This window comes from Myripristis murdjan, chromosome 16 (assembly GCF_902150065.1).
Source record: "Myripristis murdjan chromosome 16, fMyrMur1.1, whole genome shotgun sequence".
Lineage (NCBI taxonomy): Eukaryota > Metazoa > Chordata > Actinopteri > Holocentriformes > Holocentridae > Myripristis > Myripristis murdjan.
The window spans coordinates 19,982,953-20,007,500 of NC_043995.1; the positions used below are offsets into that span (position 1 = coordinate 19,982,953).

General features: G+C 45.8%; 2 protein-coding genes across 3 annotated transcripts in view; both read left to right on the top strand.

Moving 5' to 3' along the window:
- Window positions 1–13,932, top strand: part of adamtsl4 (ADAMTS-like 4) — a 33,058-nt gene extending 19,126 nt beyond the window's left edge. Inside the window, exons 6-17 of one of the 2 annotated variants that reach the window (XM_030071736.1) lie at window positions 5,180–5,319; window positions 5,846–6,050; window positions 6,538–6,722; window positions 7,530–7,683; window positions 8,331–8,621; window positions 8,904–9,033; window positions 9,516–9,720; window positions 9,954–10,127; window positions 10,213–10,392; window positions 10,808–10,987; window positions 11,124–11,271; window positions 11,363–13,932. In XM_030071736.1, the coding sequence (XP_029927596.1) occupies window positions 5,180–5,319; window positions 5,846–6,050; window positions 6,538–6,722; window positions 7,530–7,683; window positions 8,331–8,621; window positions 8,904–9,033; window positions 9,516–9,720; window positions 9,954–10,127; window positions 10,213–10,392; window positions 10,808–10,987; window positions 11,124–11,271; window positions 11,363–11,493 (2,123 nt within the window). In that variant the 3' untranslated portion in view covers window positions 11,494–13,932. The remainder of the gene's footprint in view (window positions 1–5,179; window positions 5,320–5,845; window positions 6,051–6,537; window positions 6,723–7,529; window positions 7,684–8,330; window positions 8,622–8,903; window positions 9,034–9,515; window positions 9,721–9,953; window positions 10,128–10,212; window positions 10,393–10,807; window positions 10,988–11,123; window positions 11,272–11,362) is intronic. The other variant, XM_030071738.1, reaches the window with a different exon arrangement.
- A 2,220-nt stretch (window positions 13,933–16,152) lies between these two features.
- Window positions 16,153–24,548, top strand: part of LOC115373388 (CUGBP Elav-like family member 3) — a 30,060-nt gene continuing 21,664 nt past the window's right edge. The window contains exons 1-3 of the mRNA XM_030071749.1: window positions 16,153–16,796; window positions 17,733–17,982; window positions 20,065–20,147. Coding sequence (XP_029927609.1) covers window positions 17,838–17,982; window positions 20,065–20,147 — 228 coding nt within the window. The 5' untranslated portion in view covers window positions 16,153–16,796; window positions 17,733–17,837. The remainder of the gene's footprint in view (window positions 16,797–17,732; window positions 17,983–20,064; window positions 20,148–24,548) is intronic.

Genomic DNA, 24,548 nt, shown 5'->3' on the forward strand with positions numbered 1-24,548 from the left:
AAATTAATAGCTGCATCCTCTGGTGCTGATGCTGCCCAGGTTAGCAGTTTAGTTCTCAGATGAGTCACAAATGCCAAAAATGTAAGTATTTACAGTGCGAGAGGTGACCAATGTCGCTGTCGCTGTGGGGTGCAAATCTCATATTTCCAAAATGCTAACTTTTCCAGAATTAAGTAAAATAGCTTTGTTTTTAGGTTGGTGAATATGTTGTATCTGTTCAGTTGGGGTTGCAATGATTTCGTAACCCTTAGAAGAGCATGTAAAACCTTCAGCTGAAGTGCAAGCGTCAGCCTCACTGGGGATGTCAGTGTTCACCTCGTTTTCACAGAGTGATTCGTATCACGGTTTGGCTTGAAAAACCTGAACTGACTAAGAATTACCACTCTTTCTTTTTCATTTAAACATCTACCGACAATTGAAAACATGGCGTTGAATGGGACTTTGGCCAGTGTCCTGTGAAGGTTGTGCAACATAGGAACAGAAAGCCTTTGTATGTGGCTCGTGGTAAAGTCAAGTGATTAGGCTAAACATTATCATTAATCCGAAGCACCAAAGCAGTGTTTAATGTCATGCTATCATGAATGCATTTGTTGTAATTTCATATCACACTCAAAGAAAAATGTTAAGTGCAAAAAAAAAAAAAAAAAAAAAATCCCCGTGCATAATCATGGTTTTTCGGATTTGGTAGAAAATAGAATAGAATAGAATAGAATAGACTTTATTGTCATCACACGAAGTGCAACGAAATTCCGCTGTGCCATGCCTGAACAAAAAAAACAAAAACAAAAAAAAACAAGTGCACAACACATGCATACGATATACACAATCATCCACAGATAAAAGAACATTAAAAACAACATAAAAAGCCATAAAAAAGCTATACTAGTGCTAGTACTAGTGGTATTGCACATATTGTCCCCGTATGGCACTGATGGTCTCAGATGTCCCAAATGTCCCATTTATTGCAAATTGGTTGCTCCTTTAGGAATCACCAAAGGTTTTAGCTTGTAGGCTTTTTTCCAGGACGCCAGCGCTGCAACAGGACTGTGACGGAGCGCGGTACTGTACTTGGCAGACGGTTGGAGGATGACAGCTGGGTCACGCTGGACTAAAGATGGTCCTTATTCACTCTGCTAAGTAAACTATGTCACACTGTTTACGTCTGACCTCATATCTCGGTTCCCATCAACACACAGCGGGCCATGTACAGCCGCTGAGCTCGTGCGCTCCGGTGCGGTGTTTGTAATATTTCTACAGCTGTGGTTGTCTGTTTAACACTCTGTAGGGCGCTTGCGTATATTCCCATGCATCTCCCATTTACAGTCTGTATATGCTGAATTGTGCAGTCCATCAGGTCGTGTTATTCTGCGTGCCGCGATACGTCTGATTTTACTGCGTCCAGGGTGTCAGCCTTGTTATGTATGTGCTGCTAAGTGTCGCGGCCTGGAAGCTCAAACAGTAAAACAGCCACAGTGACGGGCCTGATTTAGCTGAGCGCGCTCGCAACCAAAACCGCTCCCCGCAACGTACAGCCCCCTAGCTTTGAATAGTAATACCTCCTTAGTTTCATAGGCAAAGAGCGCGCAGGTGTTGTTTTACTTAGGTATTCTCTTTTTTTGCAGGCCTCATCCCCTCTCTGCACACCCATCCTCCCCTCTTCCTGTCCCACTGCCTCTCTCTTTCTCTCTCTCTGTTGGAGTTTGTTTAGACGGAGAGATAGTGGGGAAGTATATTTAGACAACATATATTCCACTGTCTGAACACTAAGCTCGGAGAGAGAGAGAGAGAGAGAGAGTGGAACAGAGAGATCGAGTGGAGGAGAAAGGCAGCCCAGAGATAGAGACAGAGAGAGGAATAGAAACAGAGAGGCGGAGAGAAGGGAAGGTTGTGGTGGGAAGGAGTCTAATGAAAGGTAAAGACCAAAAATAGGGAGGGAGATCAGCGGCGATTAAGAGCTGGAGAGCTCTAGAGGATGACTTCAGGGCAGGAGATGAAGAAGAGGAGATGGGGGGCAAGGAGGAGCACAAAGAATTTTAGGGGAAGGGAGGGGGGAGAGAGAGTGTATGAGTGGCAGCATGTCTCCCAGTTTGAGCTCCCCCTCTCTTTCTGTCACTGTCTCCATTCTAATCTCTCAAAGATAACTATGACAGACGGAAAGAGAGAACAAGAGAGGGAAGGGAGAGGGTGGGAACACCGCCCCTCTCTCCCTCTCTCCCTCTTTCTGCAGCTCTATCAGGCGGTGGTGAAAGAATGACAGCAAACAAACGGCGAGAGAGGCACTGAAACATAGAGGCTGGCTCTTGTAGCTGGTGCTGATGGACACTGGCTCATACTTTTCTCACACACACACAAAATCAGCTGCGGTCGTTATTCATATTTAATAATGCTGATTTTCACACAGTCAATCAAAAACATCACAATTAATCAATGCAATGTGCTTACTTAGTATAAGTGTTATTCATTTGGGAGTTTCATTCCCAAGTTAGATATGCGGCGTGATAAAATGATAAAATGATGGCATGAAAGTAATGTGTATTAAAAGTGAAGACATGAGTCTAGATATAGAAGCATCTCGTTAACTGATGGATATAAACAAAAACTTTTTCCCCAGTAGGATATGTAAGTGCTTTGGTCCCACGCTTTTTCTTTTCCCAGTTTGCCTTTGCCCTTGAGCTCCTTGATCACAAAAAAAACAGAAAACGCTTCACTCTTCATTGCTTTCAGTGGCACCAGAGTGTTCATGCCAGTGACATTTGGGGACTAAAAAAAATTTCAATAACAATGTCCATCTTGCAAAGTCACAAAATTGCACATGACCTCGCCATGCCGAACTTAAAGTCTTTGTTCATTTATGTTGAGACCGCTCTCAACATGGCTCAACCCTAAAGCTGATGTGAGTTGGCGACCCTCTGAAGTAAGCTTAGCCTTTCCACGCATTTGGTTTATTCTGCCCTCTCTCTTGAGCGCCCATAAGCTTCATTTGGGTCCCATTATATCCTTCTTCCTGTTTGCAGAAATGAAAACCCACATGACGCTGAAATAGTATCCAGGTTTTTTTTTTTTTTTTTTTTTATAACTTTCTCTCTTTTCTGTGGAGGGTTTCCATGTGCCACCAGCATGGACAGGGAAAAGTATTTCTATTCTTGCAGAAACAGTGGCAAATTCTCCTTTAATCCCACATATACCTAGCTCAACAGTTATTTTGTACTTTCAGTTAAGATCATCTGTGAGAGTTTATGGTGTTTTCCACTTACCACACATGCACACAAGGTTAAACCAGGGCTCTGGTATCTGACCTTTTCTCAACTTTCTTGTGTAAACCTCTTTTTTCACTGAAAGGGTGTGGACCATAGACCTTTTGCTACTGACTGAAGATGTTTTATTGAATTTGGAAAGAATATGGTAATCTGCACTTGGTGCAGTTAAAGATCCCCAATAATCAACTGATTTATGTACATTTTATGCACATGACGCTCACTCATAAAACTCATCCCGGCTCCATTCTATGTCTAGGCGCATATGCCAGCAAAGAAAATGTTTATACTGTACTTGAAACCTTTTTTGTTTTTGAGAGAAAAGTTTTATTTTCAAAGCAAGCACACACGCTGAGAACGTGTCATGGTGTCCCTGTTTGTATGAGTATAGATCATATAGATGGTAGAGAGGCTTGTAAAGTCATTTGGTGGAGAAACATGATACCACGATGGGACGCTGCAGTTTCAGAAGCCCAGAATTTGTCCTTTTTAACCCCTGAACCTCCTCTGACAGAAACTCCTCCCCCAGATCCACAATGAAATCTATGGCCCCCGACTCACGCTATGAGCTCATGTCTATAGCCCTGTCGCTCACACACACACACACACACACACACACACACACACACACACACAGCCTTGCACACACCATCTCTAGCCCAGAGCATTAACCCCTACATCACCCTTGCTCCCTCACATCAAAGAGAATAATGAACAGTGAGCCACTCTCTGTCCCTCGCTGCCTTTATTACTCATTCATCTTCCCCTTCTCTCTCTCTCTCTCTCCCTATCTCTTTCTTTCTCTTTTCCTCTGACAGTGTTAGACTCCCTCACTGTATTCTGCTACATACTCTACTCACGTTCTCTCCTTCACTTGCACCCCACCCTTATTCCCTTGTGAGATTCTCTGTATTCTCCGCTTGTCTGCTCCTCTGACTCTCCTCTGCGTGCTCAAGAGTTTTCATTTCCTCTCTTACCTCAGAGCAGCCCTCTCTCTTTCTGATCCTTCCCCTCCGCGCTCTCTCTTTCCTTCTACATTACTCCCCGTAGTGAGCGCCTGTTGGGCTCCTCTCATAAATCCAACCTTCCTCTAGTTTATATTTACACCTCTCCTATGTGCATGCATCCACTGGGAAGGTGCAGCCGTGCACTTGAAAGCGAAGTGAGCAGTTGGTGGAAATTGGCGATCGTTTTCCCTCTGTCTGACCGTCAGAGGTTATACGGTCTGGCCTCGGTTTCCTGAACACATGGAAAGCAACTCAACGCCCAGCTGTATCTTCTCCTCGCCAAACACACACAAAGGGACTATACACACATGCTGACAGAAGAGCACTCCCACCATCGCACAAACACGGCGCAGACAAACACATGCACTTTGCAAGAGCACGCACTTGCTCACACTCACATGCCGCAATAAGGAAAAACTTGGGCAGGTGTTTGTGCACAGCGCAGATATGTGGGTGTTTATATTAAAATGTTGAAAGTGACACCAGCACCAGTGTTTAGTACTGATGATATCAACGCAACTGGATCCCTCACTCTAACTCTGTGTTGTTATTCTAATGTGGCCTGTAGGTTTAACTTAAAGCTGCAGTCAGGACTGTAAATTAAAATGAGAGCACATAATCACACCATTGTATTTCTTACAGCAGGACGTTTGAAACAGTCCTTCTACTTTTAAATGAGTACTTATTCACTCTCAGTGTTCTTATTCTAGTGCAGCCTATTTGTTTAATTACCTGAAATCCAAAGTTTCTGTTTACTTTAATGTGTATGCAAAGATTTTTGTTAATAAAGGAGCTGGATCTCTGTTGTTGCTCTGGTATCGAATCACATAATGAGAAATGTGGAAAAGTGCAAAGCTTTGAGTGTGTAGCCTCAAGTACAAATCTATAATGTGTGTGTGTGTGTGTGTCTTTCTGTAGTGGGTGCTGATAAGCAGTGTGAGCTGACCTGCAGACCTACCGGCTACCGTTTCTACGTCCGTCAGGCCGAGCGTGTGAGAGACGGAACCCCCTGCTTCAACGTCAGCACCAACGACGTGTGTGTGGGAGGACAGTGCCTGGTGAGTGAGCATTCGACGTTGGTGTGTGATCGTGTGTTTGTGTGTGTGTATGTGTGTGAGACGTGCTTTTTTCTGCAGGTGTCTAAAGCCCAGTTCGCTCCTGTCTATCTAGCTGTGGATGACATAGTCCAGAACCAGCCTTTCTCAGGCCTGCAAATGGAGCCTGATTTAAGCCTGGCATTCAGATTCAAAGTGTCTCCAATATTTTTGAATACCCTAATCTGGGCCTCTTTTTACTCTCCCTCTTATTCACACTTTAACTCCCTTTCTCTCATTCTGCCTCGTTCCACCCTTCTCCTTCTGGCAGGAGCCCGGCCTGCAACAGTTACCAAAGTATTTTACACAAACAACAGAGAAATAAACACTGGCAGTAGATGTGAAATGTCAACAACAGTGGAATAGCTATTCTCCGCTCGGCCCGCTCCCCCTCCCGCATCTCTCTCGTTCCACCTCCCCCTTTTCCCCCTAGTTTTTCATTGTTGCGCTCCATCAATCACGCCCTCCTTTCTCCTTCCTCTCCTTCCAGACGGAGGGCTGTGATGGGGTACTGGGCTCCGGCTCAGTGATTGACAAGTGTGGAGTGTGTGGCGGGAGGGAGAGCTCCTGCCGCAAGGTGACGGGAAGCTTCCAAAACACCTCGGTCCCCCTCGGTTACCACAAGATCCTGGACATCCCTCCCGGAGCTACTTTCATCAACATCACTGAGAGACGAGCCAGCCCCAACTACCTGGGTGAGATGTAACACACACACACACACACACTCACAAAGACATAAGCAGTTTGAGATCTCTTGGTTAACACTGGCTTCAGCTCCAGTATAAGTGAGGTGTTGGCCAGCGAGTCGCAAAGTTGGGAATGAGATTTGGCTCATGAGTGTGTGTGTGCTGGCTCGGGCTGGCTTTGTAAATTCTGTGGCCTAGCTGACTCAGGGCAGATAAAGCTAGTATTGTTAGAAACCATAGGGAACCACTGAAGTGTGTATGAGTGTGTGTGTGTATGTGTGTGTGTGTGTTTGCCTGTCCCCTATTTGGTAATGAGACAGCTCTCCACTGTCTGTGTTTGTCTGTCTGGGGGTGTGTTTGAGTTTATGGGGGTTTCCTAAGAATTTACCGCTGCGTAGACTAAACAAGTCAAAATAAGAAAAGGAAACTTAACCCCAACTATCCGCACTTGTTCCGCCATTCTGTCTGCCCCCCCCCCACCACCACCACCACCCAGCCATGAGGAGTGGCACAGGGGCATCAGTGGTGAATGGGCGCTGGGCCGTGGACCCTCCAGGGGAGTACCAGGCGGGGGGGACGACCTTTACCTACACACGACCCAGAGCACAGGCGGAAGGCCAGGAGGAGAAGGGAGAGTCCCTCGCTGCTCCAGGACCCACCACCACACAGCTGCAGCTATATGTGAGTACTGCAGCACAGGAAGGCATACAGTTTAACCTTTTTAAGCAAACACAAACCAGGGCCCTGCAAAATTAGATTAGCGATAACCATCACACACATACACACATGCATATACAGAGTGTTTGACATCTCCTTCACATTGTCCTAAGCCTGAGGCTGTGCCCCCCTACACTGTGTAGAGATCATTACAATACACTGCATTATTTCAGCATTATTCTGGGTTAAGACCAGCTATACTAAAGCTTGGCATGAGCTTTATGATGCTAGCCAGAGCTCAGGCTAAGATCTTATTAAAGGATGAGAGTCATCTGGAGCTTTCTGTCCGGTGACTGCAGGGCAGGAAGAGGTAAAGATAGCAGGCCTCCCACCAAACCCAGGGTTTGATCTCTGTGGAATCCGTTGCTTTTATTAAACCTTAATGTGATGGAGAAATAGGTTATAAATATTACAGATCAAAATGCTGTTGGCGCTGGACTCCAGCTGATTAAGTTTAGCTGACCTTGACTGTTTAAAGCCATGAAACACAGGCAGCAGGGTGGTGAAGTAAGCGGGGAGACAATCCTTCAGTCAGATGACCTGGATTCAAACCCCTGCTGAAGTGTCCTTGAGCAACAAGCTGGATCATTTCCACCTCCAGGGGTACTGCTCTGTAGCTGATCCTGACCTCTGACCTCCCTGTGGAGAGCCCTGAGCCAAAAGAGAATTTCACATTGGAGAAAGTATATCGCATTTCTGTTGCGGGGTTTTTCTCGCCATTGCACACTTTTCACTCCAAATTCTGCCTGTTTGTCCGTCTCTCCCTCTCAGATTATTTTCCACCAGCAGAACCCAGGCATCGACTACGAGTTCTACATCCCTGTGGAGAAGAAGGAGAGCGAGCGGGAGAGGTTAACAGAGAGGGAGTTTACGAGAGAGCGGCCAAGAGAGAGAGACACAGCGCGAGCACCACTCCGCAGTGCCAGTGAGTCCAACACCCTTCGCCTGTCAGCTCCTCCCACTTTTATTTGGCAAACTTTTTGAGTATCGCGCTCTGAGGTCAGCTCTGTTTTCAGCACGGTCCCAACAGCAGCATGGCTGTATCAGGCAGGTGTTTAGTATTCATGATGTGCACACGTACAGGGCATGGCTGAACCTTGCCAGTGGCAGAGTGGGACGCTAAAGCAAACAGGGGAGCTCGAGATTCATTATGTCCAAAATGCGCCGGCAACACTAATCCAACCCAGATTCCTAGAGAATGAGTGACGTGTTTATGGATTAGAGAGGGTGTGCTTGTGGGTCAAGAGGGAGCGGTTCCAGTGCATGTGTGTTGTGTGTGTGTGTGTGTTTGTGTTCGTTTGCGTATGTGGTGTAGCTGGGAGGGTGCGTTTAAGAGGGTATCTCCAGTCAACATGTCAACTGTCATGAGACGATGACCTCATCCTGACATCATTAGCCGCTGACTCACTGCCTTCCTCTTATTTTCTTTCAGTATTTCAACATTCATATCTGTTTTTGCTATTTGCTCCTTCCCCCTCGTGTCTGTTTTCCCAACCTGTCCTCCTGCCCCTCTGCCCTAACATACCATTCTTGTTCTGTCTTTTTTTTTTCCCCTCTTTGCCTCCCTCTCAGGTCCTCTCACTGTGTCAGTAGAAGACCCGATTCCTCCTCCTTCTGTTTCAGCCCCTTCTTTGCCCTCCTCCTCTTCCTCCTCCTCCTCCTCCTCCTCCTCCGCCTCCTCCTCCTCCTCCTCTGCCTCCTCCCCTTCCCTCTCAGACAGATGGACACCTGAGAGGTCACGTCCTCGCGGCTCCTCCAGGAACGCCCGGATCCCCCCTCGCACTGATCTGCCACCTGACACCCAGCCGCCGTTTGTGTGGAGGAGAGGCGGCCTGACCGAGTGTTCTGCTTCCTGTGGCAAAGGTGAGGTTTCTCATTTGTTCAGTGGAGCTCTCCAAATGGGTCACTGTTCTTGACTAATTACTCTTTGTACTGTTAAATTTCTCAACTTACTCTTAATTTGATGTCTTTAATGTGATGTCTCCCCCTTGTGGTTGTTGGGTGTAGTCACAACATCATGGAATATGGTAGTAATTCTCTCCTCTCTCTGTTTCTCCTTCAATCACTCTTGCTGTCTCTCTCTCTCTCTCTCTCTCTCTCTCTCTCTCTCTCTCTCTCTCTCTCTCTCTCTCTCTCTCTCTGTAGGTTTTCAGCACAGGGAGATTCTGTGTATTAACCGCCACACAGACCAGGAGGTCCCAGAGAGAAAGTGCGACTCGGCAGCCAAACCTGTTCCTGAGGAGGAGCCTTGTAACACACACCCCTGCCCACCATTGTGAGATATTATACAGAAAAATATAGCTATAGCTTGTATGCATATTATATTAAGAAAAAAAAAAATCAGGAAGAGACCCAAAATTGGGAAGCCCTTCCATTGTTGAAATTTTCCCAAATTTGGCTGCGTTTCATGGTCCCAATTCACCACAAAAAGGTCCATGTAGTCTTTGTCAAATAAAACAAAATTGTTACAAAAGTGGTTATAAAATTGTACCTAGGTTGTTTAGATTGTATTTATTTTGTGCCACAATAATACTACAGTATGTTAATTATGGAATACAGATATATATAGTGCCTATCAACAATATCAGTGACAACATGGATGGATGTACTGATTCCTTTGCATACAGAAATTAAAACGTCCACGATAGCAAATATATTAGATTTTATTGAGGTAGTTCTATGTCTGAAAGCTTGTGACTGTGTGATGTTTTCCACTGACGTACCACTTTTACGTCTCTCACCCTCTGTGTCTGTCAGCTGGGAGGCTAGTGCCTGGTCCGAGTGCAGTGTGTCCTGTGGCCTCGGGGTGCAGCAGAGGCAGCTCCAGTGCAGGCAGAGCTTTGGGAACCGCTCCACCATGGTCCACCCACAGCGCTGTGCCAGCCTCACCCCACCTGAGTCCACCCAGGCCTGCCAGCTCCGCCTCTGCTCCCACTGGGAGGTCGGCTCTGACTGGAGCACGGTTAGTCAAACACCAAACTGCGTGCATGGAATTGAACACATGCATGCATCTGCATCTGGGACACTGAGTGTAATTGCATGAATGTATCTGTAAGCAGTGATAGAGATAAAGGGAGAAGGTTTATTTGGTATGGCTCTTACTTTGGATCCCTTAATTTAACTGTCTCCCTTTGTCTATTTCTCCTCTGTCCTTCTCTCTCTGTCCGTCTGTCTCTGTCTCTCGCCTGGTCACAGTGCTCGGTGGACTGCGGGTTAGGGAAGAGGACACGGAGTGTGCGCTGTGTCAGTGACCACGGCAGTGTGGTCAATGACAAGGAGTGCAACTCCAGGCTCCGCCCACAAGGGACTGAGGAATGCAACATGGGACCCTGTGTCACCAACTGGTACTTCACCAACTGGTCCAACACTGTGAGTAACACACATGCACAAAGGAAAGGAAACACACAGGTGCTTTGTGGTGACCGTTAACGCCGTTTGTGTGTGTGTCCCTCAGTGTTCAGCGCAGTGCGGCCCCGGGGTGCAGAAGAGGGAGGTGGTGTGTCTGACACGAGGAGGGGGCAGGGAGGGTGAAGGAGGGGGAGACTGTACGGTGGAGAAACCAGCCGAGATGAAGGCCTGCAACGCGGGTCCCTGTGTGCCCACCACCATGTGGTACAGCAGCCCCTGGACACAGGTGAGACGGAGCGACAGACAGCAGGTAGATGGAGGAAAATTAGAGTGAGGTGTGAGGAAATTTTGACTGAGGCAGTCGTGAGGTGTGTGTATTGCTGCATTTTAAGTTTAAAATGTGCTTTTGTTTTCTTTTTGCTTATATTCTGTCTTTTATGGTATGGGGTGGTTATTTTCAACTTCTACAATATGATTTTTTTATTGATGCAAATCATAGTGAGTTTTTTTTTTTTTTTTTTTTTTTTTTTTTAAGGTGTCAAGGACCTTGATTTTTCCATGGTTTCATTCCACCTACTCATTTTTTGTCTTGCATATTGTCTCCTGCTCATTAAAGAAACTACATATAAGAAACTTTACGCTCCTTCAATAGGAAATTCTGCATTTCTGAGGTATGCGACTGATTTTTGTTCTGCTTTCAGTGTAATGTTCCCTGTGGAAATGGAACTCAGCGACGGGACATCATTTGTGTCCAAAAAATGGGGAATGATTTCACCGTCGTCCCGGCCAGTGAGTGCGCTAATCTGGACAAACCTCCCGCGGTCCAGGAGTGTGAGATGGGCGAGTGTCAGCCTCAGTGGTTCACTACAGAGTGGAGCGCGGTGAGAGATGGGCAGCAGTCTTTTAGAAATAGCAATGAATAGATAGAGCACTCGCACAAAATCAAAATCAAAAAGTTGTTGCGTTTAGATCTGTATTTATATCATTTACAAATGGACTCTCTCTCTTTTTCCTCAGTGTTCCCGCTCTTGTGGAAAGGGCCTGCAGATGAGGGAGGTACGGTGTCTGACACCGGACAAACAGCACAGCCATGATTGTGATTCCACCACCAAACCTGAACAGGAGCAAATCTGCAACACAATACCCTGCAGTCCACAGGTTGCAGGTTAGTGTGTGTTGATGTGTTTTAGTGTTGCTGTTTTTATGTGTGTGTGTGTGTCTTTCCACTGACCTCTCTTTCTCCTGTCTTACCACAGATGAAAACTGCAGAGACAGACGTCATAACTGTGTGATGGTGGTGCAGGCCAGGCTGTGTGTCTACTCCTACTACAAGACTGCCTGCTGTGCCTCGTGTACCCAGAGCGCCCAGCGCACTAAGAGGCACTGACCAACCAGCCAATCACGGGCCGCCGAGGTTTGCAAGGGGTCAGAGATTAGGTGTCAAAGTGCTGATCGCCACAGGGACAGCCAGTCAGTAGAAACTGACAGCCCAGAGTGGACATAATCCCTGTGATGGCATGATATTCAGATAACCTTTAGCCATATTCTCTCCTGACTGTTCAGGTAAAGCACTGTGACAGAAGCAATTCTTTTCCCCCAACTTCTTGCGTACAGTTTTATTTTTTAATGTCACCCAGAACTGCATATTCCTCTGATCTTGCTTCCACATTTGTCTGTGTCAGCTTCAACAGGTGCATAGCGCATCATACTGGGCTAAAAGATGCATTCACTGTGATTTCCACTCTAGGAAGCCTGTTTCTATGGCTGGGAGATTGTAGTGGAAGGTTCCTACTGGCAAAGCTGTGTTTCAGCAGCCAAACTAGCATTATCAAGATTCCTCCAGCTCTACATACCACTAATTATAAAAAGAAGTGTTGGACAAACACACGTGTGCTAGATAAAATGTATATACTGCGTATTATATGCTGAAGATCTACTGGGACGAGGCGTTTCAGTACACTGTGGTGTCCCATTGAGCTTCAGTGGCTGCCCCAACTAAGCTATAAGTGTTTCCTTTACATAATTATTATATGACTGTTGTTTGCCAAAAATATTTCCTGAAGTGTCCTCGTACTGTTCATATGAATATTTGGACAGATGAACCAAAGGAATGGGGTAACCATGGCAGTAAGTGACCAAATATATCTGAGCAGGAAGACAGAGGTTTGATTTCCAAACAAAGAGGACGGTCTCAAATCTGAAATGGGATGTTGAACAAGGATAGACAGCAGGCCCAAGACACATTCACGGAAATGTCATATTGCTGTTGTCAGGTGAAAACCTCCCATCTCCACATATGAACTTCTTGGAAACTAAGAGAAACTGATGTTTTTAGCTTGACAGCCACGCATTCTTCATTTTATCCGGTAGATTGGGATAGGATTCATAAGTTCAAGTATCATATATCTTTCTCAACTCAAATAGGAGGATGTCATCCCTCAGTTTAAGTTAAAACATGATAATTGCTCAAATTGGATTTACAAAGTTTGCACCTGATGGTAGCGATACCTTTCCCTCTGAATATATGACGAAGATTGGGGGGAGTTGTGATGAAACTGATCTTATGCCTGTTCTTTGCTGAATGCAGAAAAGAGTTTCTCATGTTGTAAAAACCATGAAGTTGATTGTGCACAGGCATAGAGGACAGGCCTCAGTTAGTGTCTTGATGATCACAGTGGAATGACAATAGTGATGTGGTTTAAAAAGAAAAAAAAAAAAAGCCTTACGTCCTCTGTTTCCTCGCCTCCATCATGCACCCATCATCACCTGCATGATGAGATGAATCTGTCCGACCAGGGTTTGTAATACCAGAACGATCGAGCCTGATGGAAGAAACTGCTCCATTTCTTTGGTCAGTCGATGTCCATCAGTCTTAACTCTGACAGAGACTGAGAAAGCTGCTCTCTCACAATAGTCCTTTAATGAGACTGCTCTTGATCTGGATTTGTTGATTTGGATCAAATGCAATTACTGTCATCTGACCTGAAAGTGAAAATTTTGCATTCTCAAGTGGCATCTCCTGTGCATGTTTATGATTACACAGTCATTACTCTCGCTCTCTTTTTTCTCTTCTCTCTGACTCGCTCTTTGTCTCTCACTCTCTCTCTCTCTCTCTCTCTCTCACACACACACACACACACACTCACACACATGCACACACACCCTCTATATGACTTGATCAGTAGATGTGCCATTTCTTTGTGTCTTACAACTGAAAGGTCAAAATGGTGCTTTGAAGACCAACTGCCTTCACCTCACTGCATTCACTTTAGCACATAGTTTTCTGTGATTCTGTCACTCTTACTCTCTCTCCTCCCTCAGACACACCCAAATACACACACACACACATGCTCACACTCTGGTGCAGACCCACCCAAAGGTGAGCAAATTGTACATTTGTCAGATATGTTTTAATGTCTATTATTTCATTGAGCATATGTAGGCCCCTATGGTTTTTTTTTTAACTGAGTAGAATTATCAGATGTGTTGTTGTAGACTGTTAACCACATGTATTCACATCTGTCATGTAACTATTCATATTTTGCATTTTACAAGAAAATGTTATTGTACTCTTGAATTATGTTTGTGTGCACGTGTGCATGTATGTGTGTATGTGTTATGAATGTGGCTTTGAATGTTATTCTTGTGTCTCTAATCGCTTTTAGTAAAAAAAAAAAAGGACATTTTATATAAAAACAGAAAATGATAGTAATTTATCTATTGTCAAAAGAACATGTAATTTATTTTCTCTTAAAAAAAAAAAAAGCTGTAGCAAATTTCCTTTGTTACTACTTACCAGAGTTTATAAAAATGTTATTATTGAGAAATGAACAGTTTTTTTTTTTTTTTTTTTTTTTTTTTTTAATTATTATTATTTGCAAAAAATGCAAAACTGTGTGGGAAAACTGCTATCACAAAGCTTCATATTGAATAAAAATGATACATAAGAGAAATGGGCTGGTGCTATGTCCTGTGTTGTTTTTCTCTTCTTTTTACATAAAAATCTGAGCTTATGGGCTAATGATCCATCGGACTGGAATGCATGATACGTATTAAACATTTCTTATAATTTTCTGGGGTTAAGTAGCCTGCAGATTATGTTTACAAGTGGACTGCAACTCACAGCTCACATTTGTTTAAATAATGAATTGCCCTAGTCCTACTCTTGCTTCATCTCTGACATAGGCCTATAGCCACTTTTCTCCAGCTGATGGCGCTAGTGTTTCATATTTACTGTCCGCGACACGAAGAATGACAAGGCAGAGCCGGCCTGCAGGGTAAATGCCTTTTTTCCACTTTGAATATCTAGTTTGGCATGTGACAGGCTTTTATTAGTGGGATGGGAAGCTTGCTGTACTCGTGTTTTCTCAAATAAAATAAAACGATTAAGGATTACAGCCTACTTTCCAGGACTATCTAATGTCATCTTAAAAAGACTGCAATAATTTGGGGTTGTAAGACAATGCAAACCAAGTATTGTCATTGTCGGCTGAGCAGGTTCTTTGTGTCTGTATAACATTTATATACATTACAGGCATGTCATTGATTTATTTCATGCACCGGCTCCCGACCAGTGCTGCTACTCCTGTTCCTACTCATCCCGCGTCATCACATTAACTTGGGTAAAAGCTGAAAACCTGAGTAAGCCAGCTCTAGCAGGGGTTCACATCCCGGGACGGCCCGTGGGTCTATAGCGGCCTAACCAGCAGCCCAAGGCGAGCTACATCCCGCCAGAGACGAGGACCGAGGCTTAAGAGGGAATTCCGGTGGCGTGCTGCCCGCTTTACTTTATCTGCCCGTTTGCGCCCCGGGCCGCCGGCGTTGCGTGTCTTCCCTGCCGGTGCTGAGTCTATAAGAAGCCCCGTGGTGCGGTGATACACATGCGAGAGTGTTTAAAGGAAAGACAGAGAGAGAGTGTATGTGTATGTGTGTGTGTGTGTGTGTGTGTGTGTGTGTGTGTGTGTGTGTGTGTGTGTGTGGCTGCTGTGTGTGGGGGTATATATGGGGGATGGGGGTGCTGGCTCAGTGGCTCAGGGGGCACGGGGCGAAGGAGGCAGATGGTGACCTTTCAGAGTAAATTACCCTGAACCCTATGACTCTCTCTCTCTGTCTCTCTCTGTCTCTGTGTCCGTGTGTGTGTGTGTGTGTGTGTGTGTGTGTGCGCGTGTGTGTGTGTGTGCGTGCGTGTGTCTCCTTCCAACTCCCGCTGTCCCCACGTACACACGCTCCACAAAGATAACGCAGATAAAAGCGTGTAATCTGGCGCTTGGCGTGTTAAGGATCAGAGGCTGAGATGCCCGGAACGAGGAGCGACTCTTCCCGTCTCTCATCAGCTCAATGAAATGCCATTTTCACACATCTCCCGCTCAAATAGCCCAATTTCGGCGAGCTTTTACAAAGTGCAGGCCCATAGCTGCAAAGTAGGCCAACTCCAACCCGGAGCGCTCTCTCTCTCTCTCTCTCTCTCTCTCTCTCTCTCTCTCTCTCTCTCTCTCTCTCTCTCTCTCTCTCTCTCTCTCTCTCTGTGTGTGTGTGTGTGTGTTTGTGTGTGCGTGCGTTATTTCGGGCGGACGCGTGAACAGCTGTAGTAGTCGTGACGGCGTGCACGGCGGCGGCGGCGGTGGCGGCGGCGCGCTTGATGTCAAGAAGCAGCAGCGTTTGGTTTCAGCACCAAGGCCAGGGCTCGCGGCTAGAACAATAGGCGGCTCCGCGCACGGCGCCGGGCACCGTCTGACAACGAGCCGGATCCGTGTCACCGCAAAACCACACTTAAAACTACTTTTAAAATACTTCAAAAAATTACTCTGTTGCCAAAAACTCTTAAAGCTTTGGTTTAACGATTTTAGGATTAAAAGACGACGAGAGGGAGAAAAAAGATACGTGTTTTTTTCTTGTAAATAATGCGAACAGTTGTTGACGGTGCCTGGATGTTACGTCACAACCTGGCAACCAGAGAGGAGGGGGAGGGAGAGAGAGAAAGATAGAGAGAGATAGATGGCTAAATAGATAGAGGAACAGAGAGCGAGAGGGAGAGGGAAAGAGAGAGAGAGCAGGAGAGATACCGGCATAGGACGTGAAAAGCTTTCTAGCCATAAGGATAGATCCTCTTAAGGGGAAAAACTGGCCAAATAGTGCGTAAAAATATCTCTTAATCACGATTTTTGTGGTTGTAACGGCTCACCTGAAAGAGGCTGTTCACCAAGACCAAGCAAGTTGAAATTGTTTGGAAGTTTACCCTTTATTGAGAAGACAATCAGGCTGCACGGTGGCCCCTATTGTCATTTTGTAATTTCCCAGAAGTTGGAGTGAGAGCCTAGCTTGGTGCTTGGTCCGGATTTGAGAGAGTCGTGACGAGGAGGGGGGACAGGTTGCCTGTAATCTCAGAGGGAGCGGTGACAAGCTGTGATTTGTAGAGCGACGATACCCGCCGGGACCGGGACCCTAACACCGCTCCAGACAGACCAGCACCACGGGGGTGAAAACACAGCCCATCCGACCTGCTGCCCGCTAGATCCCGGGGAGGAGAGAGAGGGAGAGACGGCAGGCACAAAGAGCGGAGAGCATCCAGAGGGAGGAGGACGGGACGTGAAGCGCGCTGAGGAGGACGACAACGGGGACCGGAGGAGCGCATCCCTCTTTTTATTTGTGATTTGCACAGAGGAGTCTGGCTGTACGAGCCCTCTGAAAACGGTAAGAGCTTTCATGCAATTAGCCTATGTGCTCCCATGTTGTTTTGTTCTGGAGCGTGTGTGTGTGTGTGTGTGTGTGTGTGTGTGTGTGTGTGTGTGTGTGTGTGTGTGTGTGTACATTGAGGGGGGGATCGGACAAAGAGCAAGAGAGCCCCATGACATCCAGTGTGTATGCTGTAACCTACAGCTGGCTAAACAAAGAAACGGGCTCTATAGCAATGATTTACCCCCAATCACTCTATATGTGTTTTTTTCATGTATAGCGAACCCGAATGCCCATTATCCTGACCAAAAGGTGATGCGCGATTACCAATATTTTTAACTGATAACTATTTAATTGAAAGAAATGTGCAATTATTGTTTTTTGATTGGCTAATTAACATTTGCATAATTGTTTTACGAGAAGCTGCTCGAGCCCTTTGTCATCGGGGTGGGCAATAAATAATCAATAAAGTCACGTAAATAATCTGTTTCTTTACATTTTGGGGGGCAAAAATAAAATATGTAGACTTATTATAGGCCTAATTGGCATGTTTATATAATTGAATTAGAGCATTATTTATGTTTGTTTTATTTATTTATATATTTTTGGGGGAAAAAAAGGGAATTCTCAATATTATTATTTTTGTTGTTTGCTTCTTACTTTTTCTCCCAGTATAAAAACAGCTTTAGTAATGCTATAATACGTTTTTAAAAGGTAAGCCCATACTGTGCAAATATCAGAGCAAAACTATCAGCACCTATGGCAATATTATAAGAATATTATAGTGATAACACAGGAGGTAAATATAGCCTACTAGTATGGTAACGTCACTACGCACTCACTATTGAACACCACAAACACACTATAAGTCACTAAAGGAGTATTGGGGGAATATTATTGTGATTTTTAATTAGGGTCTGTCTTTGTTTTCCTTCCCCTTTGCTCCTCATCCAGCTTCCACTGGCCTCGGTTCCTCCTCTCCACTGATACCTGTTCAGCCCACATCCCTTCAGTCCCCAAATCCCTGCGGCCCCCAGTCGCCCTCTCTGCTCTGTCCTGATGAAGGAGGCCGACGCCATCAAGCTGTTTGTGGGGCAGATTCCCCGGAATCTGGAGGAGAAGGACCTCAAGCCCATCTTTGAGCAGTTTGGCAAGATCTATGAATTAACTGTGATAAAGGACAAATACACTGGCATGCACAAAGGTTGGTCTAATCATATTTACAACTCAGATAGATAGATAGATAGATAGATAGATAGATAGATAGATAGATAGATAGATAGACAGATAGACAGATAGATAGATGGGCTGCTGGGCTGCTGGATTGCTAGATAGATCTGTGACAGTGAGGCAGATAGATGGGTGGATCATCCTGTGCTGAGTGTCACATGTCACCATGGAAACTGTCACACTGACTCTCGTCTCCATCTCCTGTTCACACTGTAAAGCGAGAGCGCTAACACAGCCAAACATGAACTCATTCACTACACATATACTGGGCATCAAAAAGCTTTAAAGCATGCATGTGCAGGAAAATATACCAGGAATCAAGTTTCAGTTTAACATTTTATCGAGATATGTGAATATTGTAGTTTATATACCAATGTAGAAAATATACAAAGTTATCATATGGGGGTTGACACTGGTAAGAGTCTCCCAGTCATGAACTACAGAACTGAAGGATCAGTCTTGTAGATAGATGCACTGATTCCTCTGTCTCTATTTTCCTGATTTTACTTTGTTTTGTTCCCGTCTGTCAGCCTCTCACTGTGGTAAATGGTGTCCTGATCATGTCTTTTGGATGAATGCACGTATTTCTCTGTGTGTGTGTGTGTGTGTGTGTGTGTGTGTGTGTGTGTGTGTGTGCATGTACCCATACACAACACGTTAAGCTGAGTATGACCCTATGGTCACACTATAGCACAAATGAATAGAGTACGTCTGCCAACCTCTCTGTGATGCCTAGTTCTAACACTAGATCAGCAATAAAACGTAGTGTGCACACACATACACACACACGCGCGCACACTGTGACCTGGGGTCCTGTGTGCTATGAACCAGATTAGGCTGTATGCTCCAATCAGTGTAATGGGCCTGTAAGCCTGGTTGACACGGGAAAGAATCTCTTGTTTTGAGAATCCCCACAGCCACAGTAAGCCCCTCTTAAAAGCAATGAGATGGAGCGTAAGATGCATATGTGTGTGTGGGTGCCTGTGTGGGTGGGTGTGCATATGTGCATGCCTGTGCGAGTGGGTGTGTATGTCCCTGTCCTTTTTTGTGTATTATGTGTCTGTTATGTTGAGTCATTCTCGGCTCTGTGTGAACATTTGAGCGATTGCTGCCTCTTCCTCCTAATCATCACGTCTTTTCTTCTACATCTTTACTCTGAATCTCCACTAGCCTGACTGAGATGTTACTGGGATGCTAACCTGCTGCTTAATCTTGTTGTCTTAGTGCTGGTGACAGGTGTAGTAAACAGCTCTGGCCAGCCAGCCCTGCTTCCTCCCCCCTCCCCCCCTACACACACACAGACACAGGTACAGCACACAGGAAAACACAGAGTGTATTTGGAGTGATCGTGAGGCATGCATAGTGGTTTGGGATAGGCAGGAACCTTACTGTGCTGAGCCTGTCGTTCCTCAGGGGCTTGTTAGCCCTTCACACACTGTCACTGTGGTGCTGTCCTGTGTGCTGACTTGTGCCGTGCCGTTCTGAACTGTGCTGTGCCGTGCTGTGTCTCTCTGCTCTAGACCCCCTCAGCTCTAGAGTGTATCAACATGGTGTTGTCAAGTACAAGAAAAGTGCATGAATAATTTTTTTTTTTTTGGGGGGGGGGTTATTGATCATTAGACCAAGTGATAATTCAGGGTAGGTGACTGATAAACAGGGAAAGACAATCACAGGAGATGATTAAATTCAAATCAAGAGTGTGTGGCTGTCTGTATTGTGTGTGTGTCCTTGTGTGTGCCTGTGTGTGTGTATGTGTGTGTGCAAGTGTGATACACAGCTCCTCACAAGGGTGTGATTGTTTACATATTACATCCGTATGCGTGTGTGCATGCATGTGCATAGTCATTTGTGTGTCTGTCTGTCGATATGTCTAAATGTGTGTGTGTTTTTGTCTGTTTGACCTGCAGCTTGTGTGATACCGTTCGAGTATTTCAGCATTCTTCTCCATCCTCCTCTGCTCTCTCTCTCTCTCTTTCTCTCACTCTCACTCTTTCCCACATTCTCATTCTATCTCCCTCTCTTTCTCTCTGTCTCCCTCCCTCTCTCTGTCTGACAGGATGTGCGTTTCTGACGTACTGTGCGAGGGAGTCAGCGCTGAAAGCCCAGAGCGCCCTACATGAGCAGAAAACACTACCAGGGGTAAGTGAACATCACACACACACGCACGAACACGCGCCGTGCTTATGCAACAATACACACGAGCACAAGCAGCAATCATATCACAAGAGGCCCAACCTCCATGCACATGCACACACTGCCATGTCCCATGCACACACACCCTCGTACACGTCAGTGTGTAACAGTGCATGATGATGTGTGCTCGCAAAGGTTTAGCTCCCATTACTAACAGTGTGACACAGCTCAGCAGCCAGCAGGCATCTTTCTAAGGACAAACACACTCTTTCTGGACACACACACAGGGAACTCCGCGAACATTATGGTCTCCATTCCTCTCTCCTTTTCTCTCTCTGTCACTCCCTCAGTGTCTTTCCTCCGCCGGCTCCCGATGATAGCTCCCACCTAGAGAGTGTGTGTAATTAATGTGGCCATTCCCCTTTGTCTCATCCCAGTCTGCCTTTAGTCTCTCCGGTGAGGGATCGTGTGCTGTGGCTGGGCCGGGGTAGGATGCTGTTCATTATGGATGGGGCACTACGCGAGCTCTTTGTCTGTCTCATAGGCTGTACCTCTCTGTCACTCTCCCTGCTCTCTCCCTTCCTCCCTCCCTCTCTCTCTCTCTCTCTCTCTCTCTCTCTGACCTGGTTTCCACTGCAGTTAAAAAACTGATTTTACAGTAACTGTTTTGGAACATTTTGTATTTTTAACCTACTTTCACATCAGAAGTAGTGTGCTGAGCTACCTGCGCACTTCTCCTCTAAAAAGACGGAGCGCTGTGAAAGTGTGGGATGCGCTTTCTAAATGTGACGCATTTCCCTAACCTTATCTAAACTCAGATTTGCAACAGTTTCAGCAGGGTGGTGAATATACCCTCCCCATCTCTGAGGCTCTCTCTCTCATTCTCTCTCTCTCTCTATCCATCCATCTATCTATCTATCTCTTCTCTCCGTCTCTCTGCTGCTGATCTGAGTTGCAGTTCCTGCACCTTCTCCTCAGGCGAGGATGTTGATAAGATCTCTGTGAGAAAATGGTAGGAGGTGAGCGTGGAGAAAAGGCTGTAACTTTGGGGGAGGGGAGACTTTCTGAGACACACAAGCACAAACCCATACATATGTATTTCAATCACGAATGGTCCTCCATGCAGGCAGCATTGCCTCTCTCTGCATGTGTCCACACACACACTCACACGTACAAACAACAGAGTGTTAATACTGACGTTTATCCAATTAGAGCCTACTAAGGAGTCTGACCTTTCTACGGAAATCACCTTTCCACTGTCTGCTGTCTTTCCTTCCTCATCTTTCTCATGCTGTCCTTTTGTCCCTTTACCTGTCTCTCCCTCTGTGCTTGTTTGTTGGTCTTCCGTTTGGCATTTCTTTATTAGTCCTTTTCAGCCAGAGAGTGATCTGGATGCCTGTTTCAACGCACTATCAAATAAAGAGTCAATCACTAATATTCCAGAAAAAAAAAAAAAAAAAAAAAAAAAAAAAACAGAGGCGTGAAGGATATTCATAAATAGTCTGGAGATGCTGAAGAGCCAGCATGCAATAGCCAGACGAGGGCTGAGATGTGGGTGTGGTTGTCGTGCGTTGGTTCTACAATAAGTGCTGATCATTATTGAGAAACACTATCAAAGAAATAGCATCCCCAGTTCAGTCCAGTTTGAGCCAAATTTCCTCCAAGAAGGTCATGATTTTGCTGGCAAGAATGTGAAGTATAATTTGATAAAGACATCCCGTTGACCCCACCTTCTGTGCTGGGAGGAAGGCTGAATCAGGGAGGGAAAGTAGGTGGATAAAGGCTAATGGGAATGAAGTTCACTGTAGATAGAAACTACATACCCGGTTTTCAACCCCACCCCATTGAAGAGAGTGAGAAGAAGCCATTCGTGAGTCATTCTCTTCCTCTTTACCAGCACAGATTTCCCTTCGCCTCCCACGGACTGTGGACTTTTATTTGAATTCAAAACATTGAGGTTTTGGAATGATTTGCTGTATCAGATGATGAATCAACGCAGATCTACCAGGACAGCTAAGAAACATTACGTCGATGGTTATGGCTTGGAGGCCACTACACAACCCAGCCCACTGAGTGTTTTTTTTTTCCAAGATCCTCCCCATGCACCAGCCCCTTCACTCATCCCAGCTCGTGTTTTCTCTTTTCTGTCCATCTGCCCTCCTCTCCATGCCTCCGCCTGCCCTTCTCCTCCTCCTTCTCCTCCCTGACTGGATTTGGAAATGACCTTAGATGATTTCTCCCTCTCCCTTTCTCGTATATCCTATCCCATTCTTTTCTCCCTCTAAAAAATTGCTTTCCATCTCTTCCATATTCCTCCTTTCTTTTTCCCCCCCAACCCTCCCTCCATTTCCTCTCCCCATTTATCTATTTTTTTCCCCTAAAATCCCCTCTGTCCTCCATTCAACTCCTCCCTTTGTGTCTCCCAGTTGCTCTGCCCCAGTAGAATATTACAGAATGTTCTTGTTCGCTCGTCTACCCCCATCCCTTTCATCGCTCGCTCCTCTCCCCACTGAAATCTCTTCATGGTATCCCTCTCTCATCCCTTTTTCCCGTCCTCCTATCGTCTACTTATTTTTTTTTTTCCTCTGCGCACTCACTCTCCCTCCTCAGATTCTCATTTCACAGTCATTTATGATAACCCTTCTCCTAAGTCCTCCTCTTAGCGTCAATCTCTCTCTCTCTCTCTCTCTCTCTCTCTCTCTCCCTCTCACACACACACACTCCTTCCATCTCCATCCACCCCCCCTCCCAGTTCCCCTACCCTTGTCTCATTTCCCCTCCTCTTGATTAGTTGACCCTTTTGACCGTTTCACACCCCCATCTCCTCCCTCTCCTCCCCCTTTCACCCTCCTCCCTCGCTCCACTTGTTAAGCTGCATGATTAGTTTCTCACAAACTCATTTTCATAGTCAGACCCTGGTTTCGTGGTGGGGCAGGGGGGGGCCGAGGTGTACATGCGTGTGTGTCTCTTTCCGCGCGTGTGTGAGTGCATGTACGCCTTGCTCGAGAGGGGACTCGGATCCTGGGATCACACGTAATCGCGGGCATTGGTGGAATTTCAGTCACGGCATGCAACTTTAATGAAACCGTGGCGTCACACACTCCGACACACACCGCGTTTCTCTTACACCCGTGGCCAAGCAATTAAAGATTTGGTAACGAGTTTGATGCAAGGGAGTGTTGTGGCCGCCCCTGTCTGTCACTCGGTGATGGGATTTAACGCCGATTTAACGGTTCCAATCAGCCAGTAGATGAATGAAAGGAGAGCGACAGACACACAGGGGGATGCAGAGGAACTATACCTCAAACGTCCCTCGCCAGCTTCAACAGGGGCAGCAGAGTGTCAGATTGGAAAATGGAAGGAGGATGGAGGGATTGAGGGAAAGAGAGCGAGATGAACAGATGGCCTTATCAGAGTGTCGTGCGCCTTGTGTTTAATTTGGACACAGAGAGGAAGAGGAACCATAGAGAGAGTGCGATAGAAAGAGAGAGAGAGAGAGAGCAAGTCGACATTCGTTACAGTGGGAGAAATTAAACAGTGGAACCACAAGCAAGTCCCACTGTAGCGTGGAGATTTTTTTGGTGTATTAGATGTGGTACATAGATCCCCTTGGGGTGGGAACTTCCAGATGAAAAAAGCTCACGTTCAGCCGTCACATATCAGCGCTCTATCATGCACTGGAAAATTTATGGCGTTTTGGCGTTGCCATCGTTTGGGTTTTCCGGGGCAGGGCTACCCCTTTGTCCTTTTTGTGCACATTTTCATGCCGGTGGTTGCTGCAAACTGAGATAATGAGGAAAATATGCAACGAGGTAAAAATCTGCTTAATTAATTGTGTGTAATTGTGGGGCTTACCTTGATGGTGCATGTAATTAAAAGTGTGTCAAGCGCTCGTTAGCATAAACAGAACAGGAACAGACGTTTCGGGACGCATGTACAGTACGTGCAAAGGATCATTTTTTTTTTTTTTTTTTTAAAAAGCCTTGAATTTAACGTGTATTTAATTGTTTTGAACATATCGGTCGTCAGAACACCCTCTCTTCCTAAAGGGTCATTGCATGGCAAGGTCCTATTTTATGATGCTCATTATCATATATATGTGATGTGTAATATACTTGACTATCACAAGGCCACACTGATTTACAGCACAGGACTTGTGTCTGATTATAGCCTACAGGTACAGTGCTGACAGGTTTTGTGTGAGCGTTGTGTCTTGTTAGTCCAGAGGGGAGGCGGCGGCGGGGGGGCCAGCAGCGTGTGTCCGATGTCAGAGGTCAAAGTTCAGCCTCTAGTCACCAGAGTCAGAAAGGCTGGACTCAGACAAAAGAGCTGTTGCCTCTATTCACCTCAGGGACACTCACACACATGGCAGGACTTTGAATAGACTTTCACATACACCTGTCACGC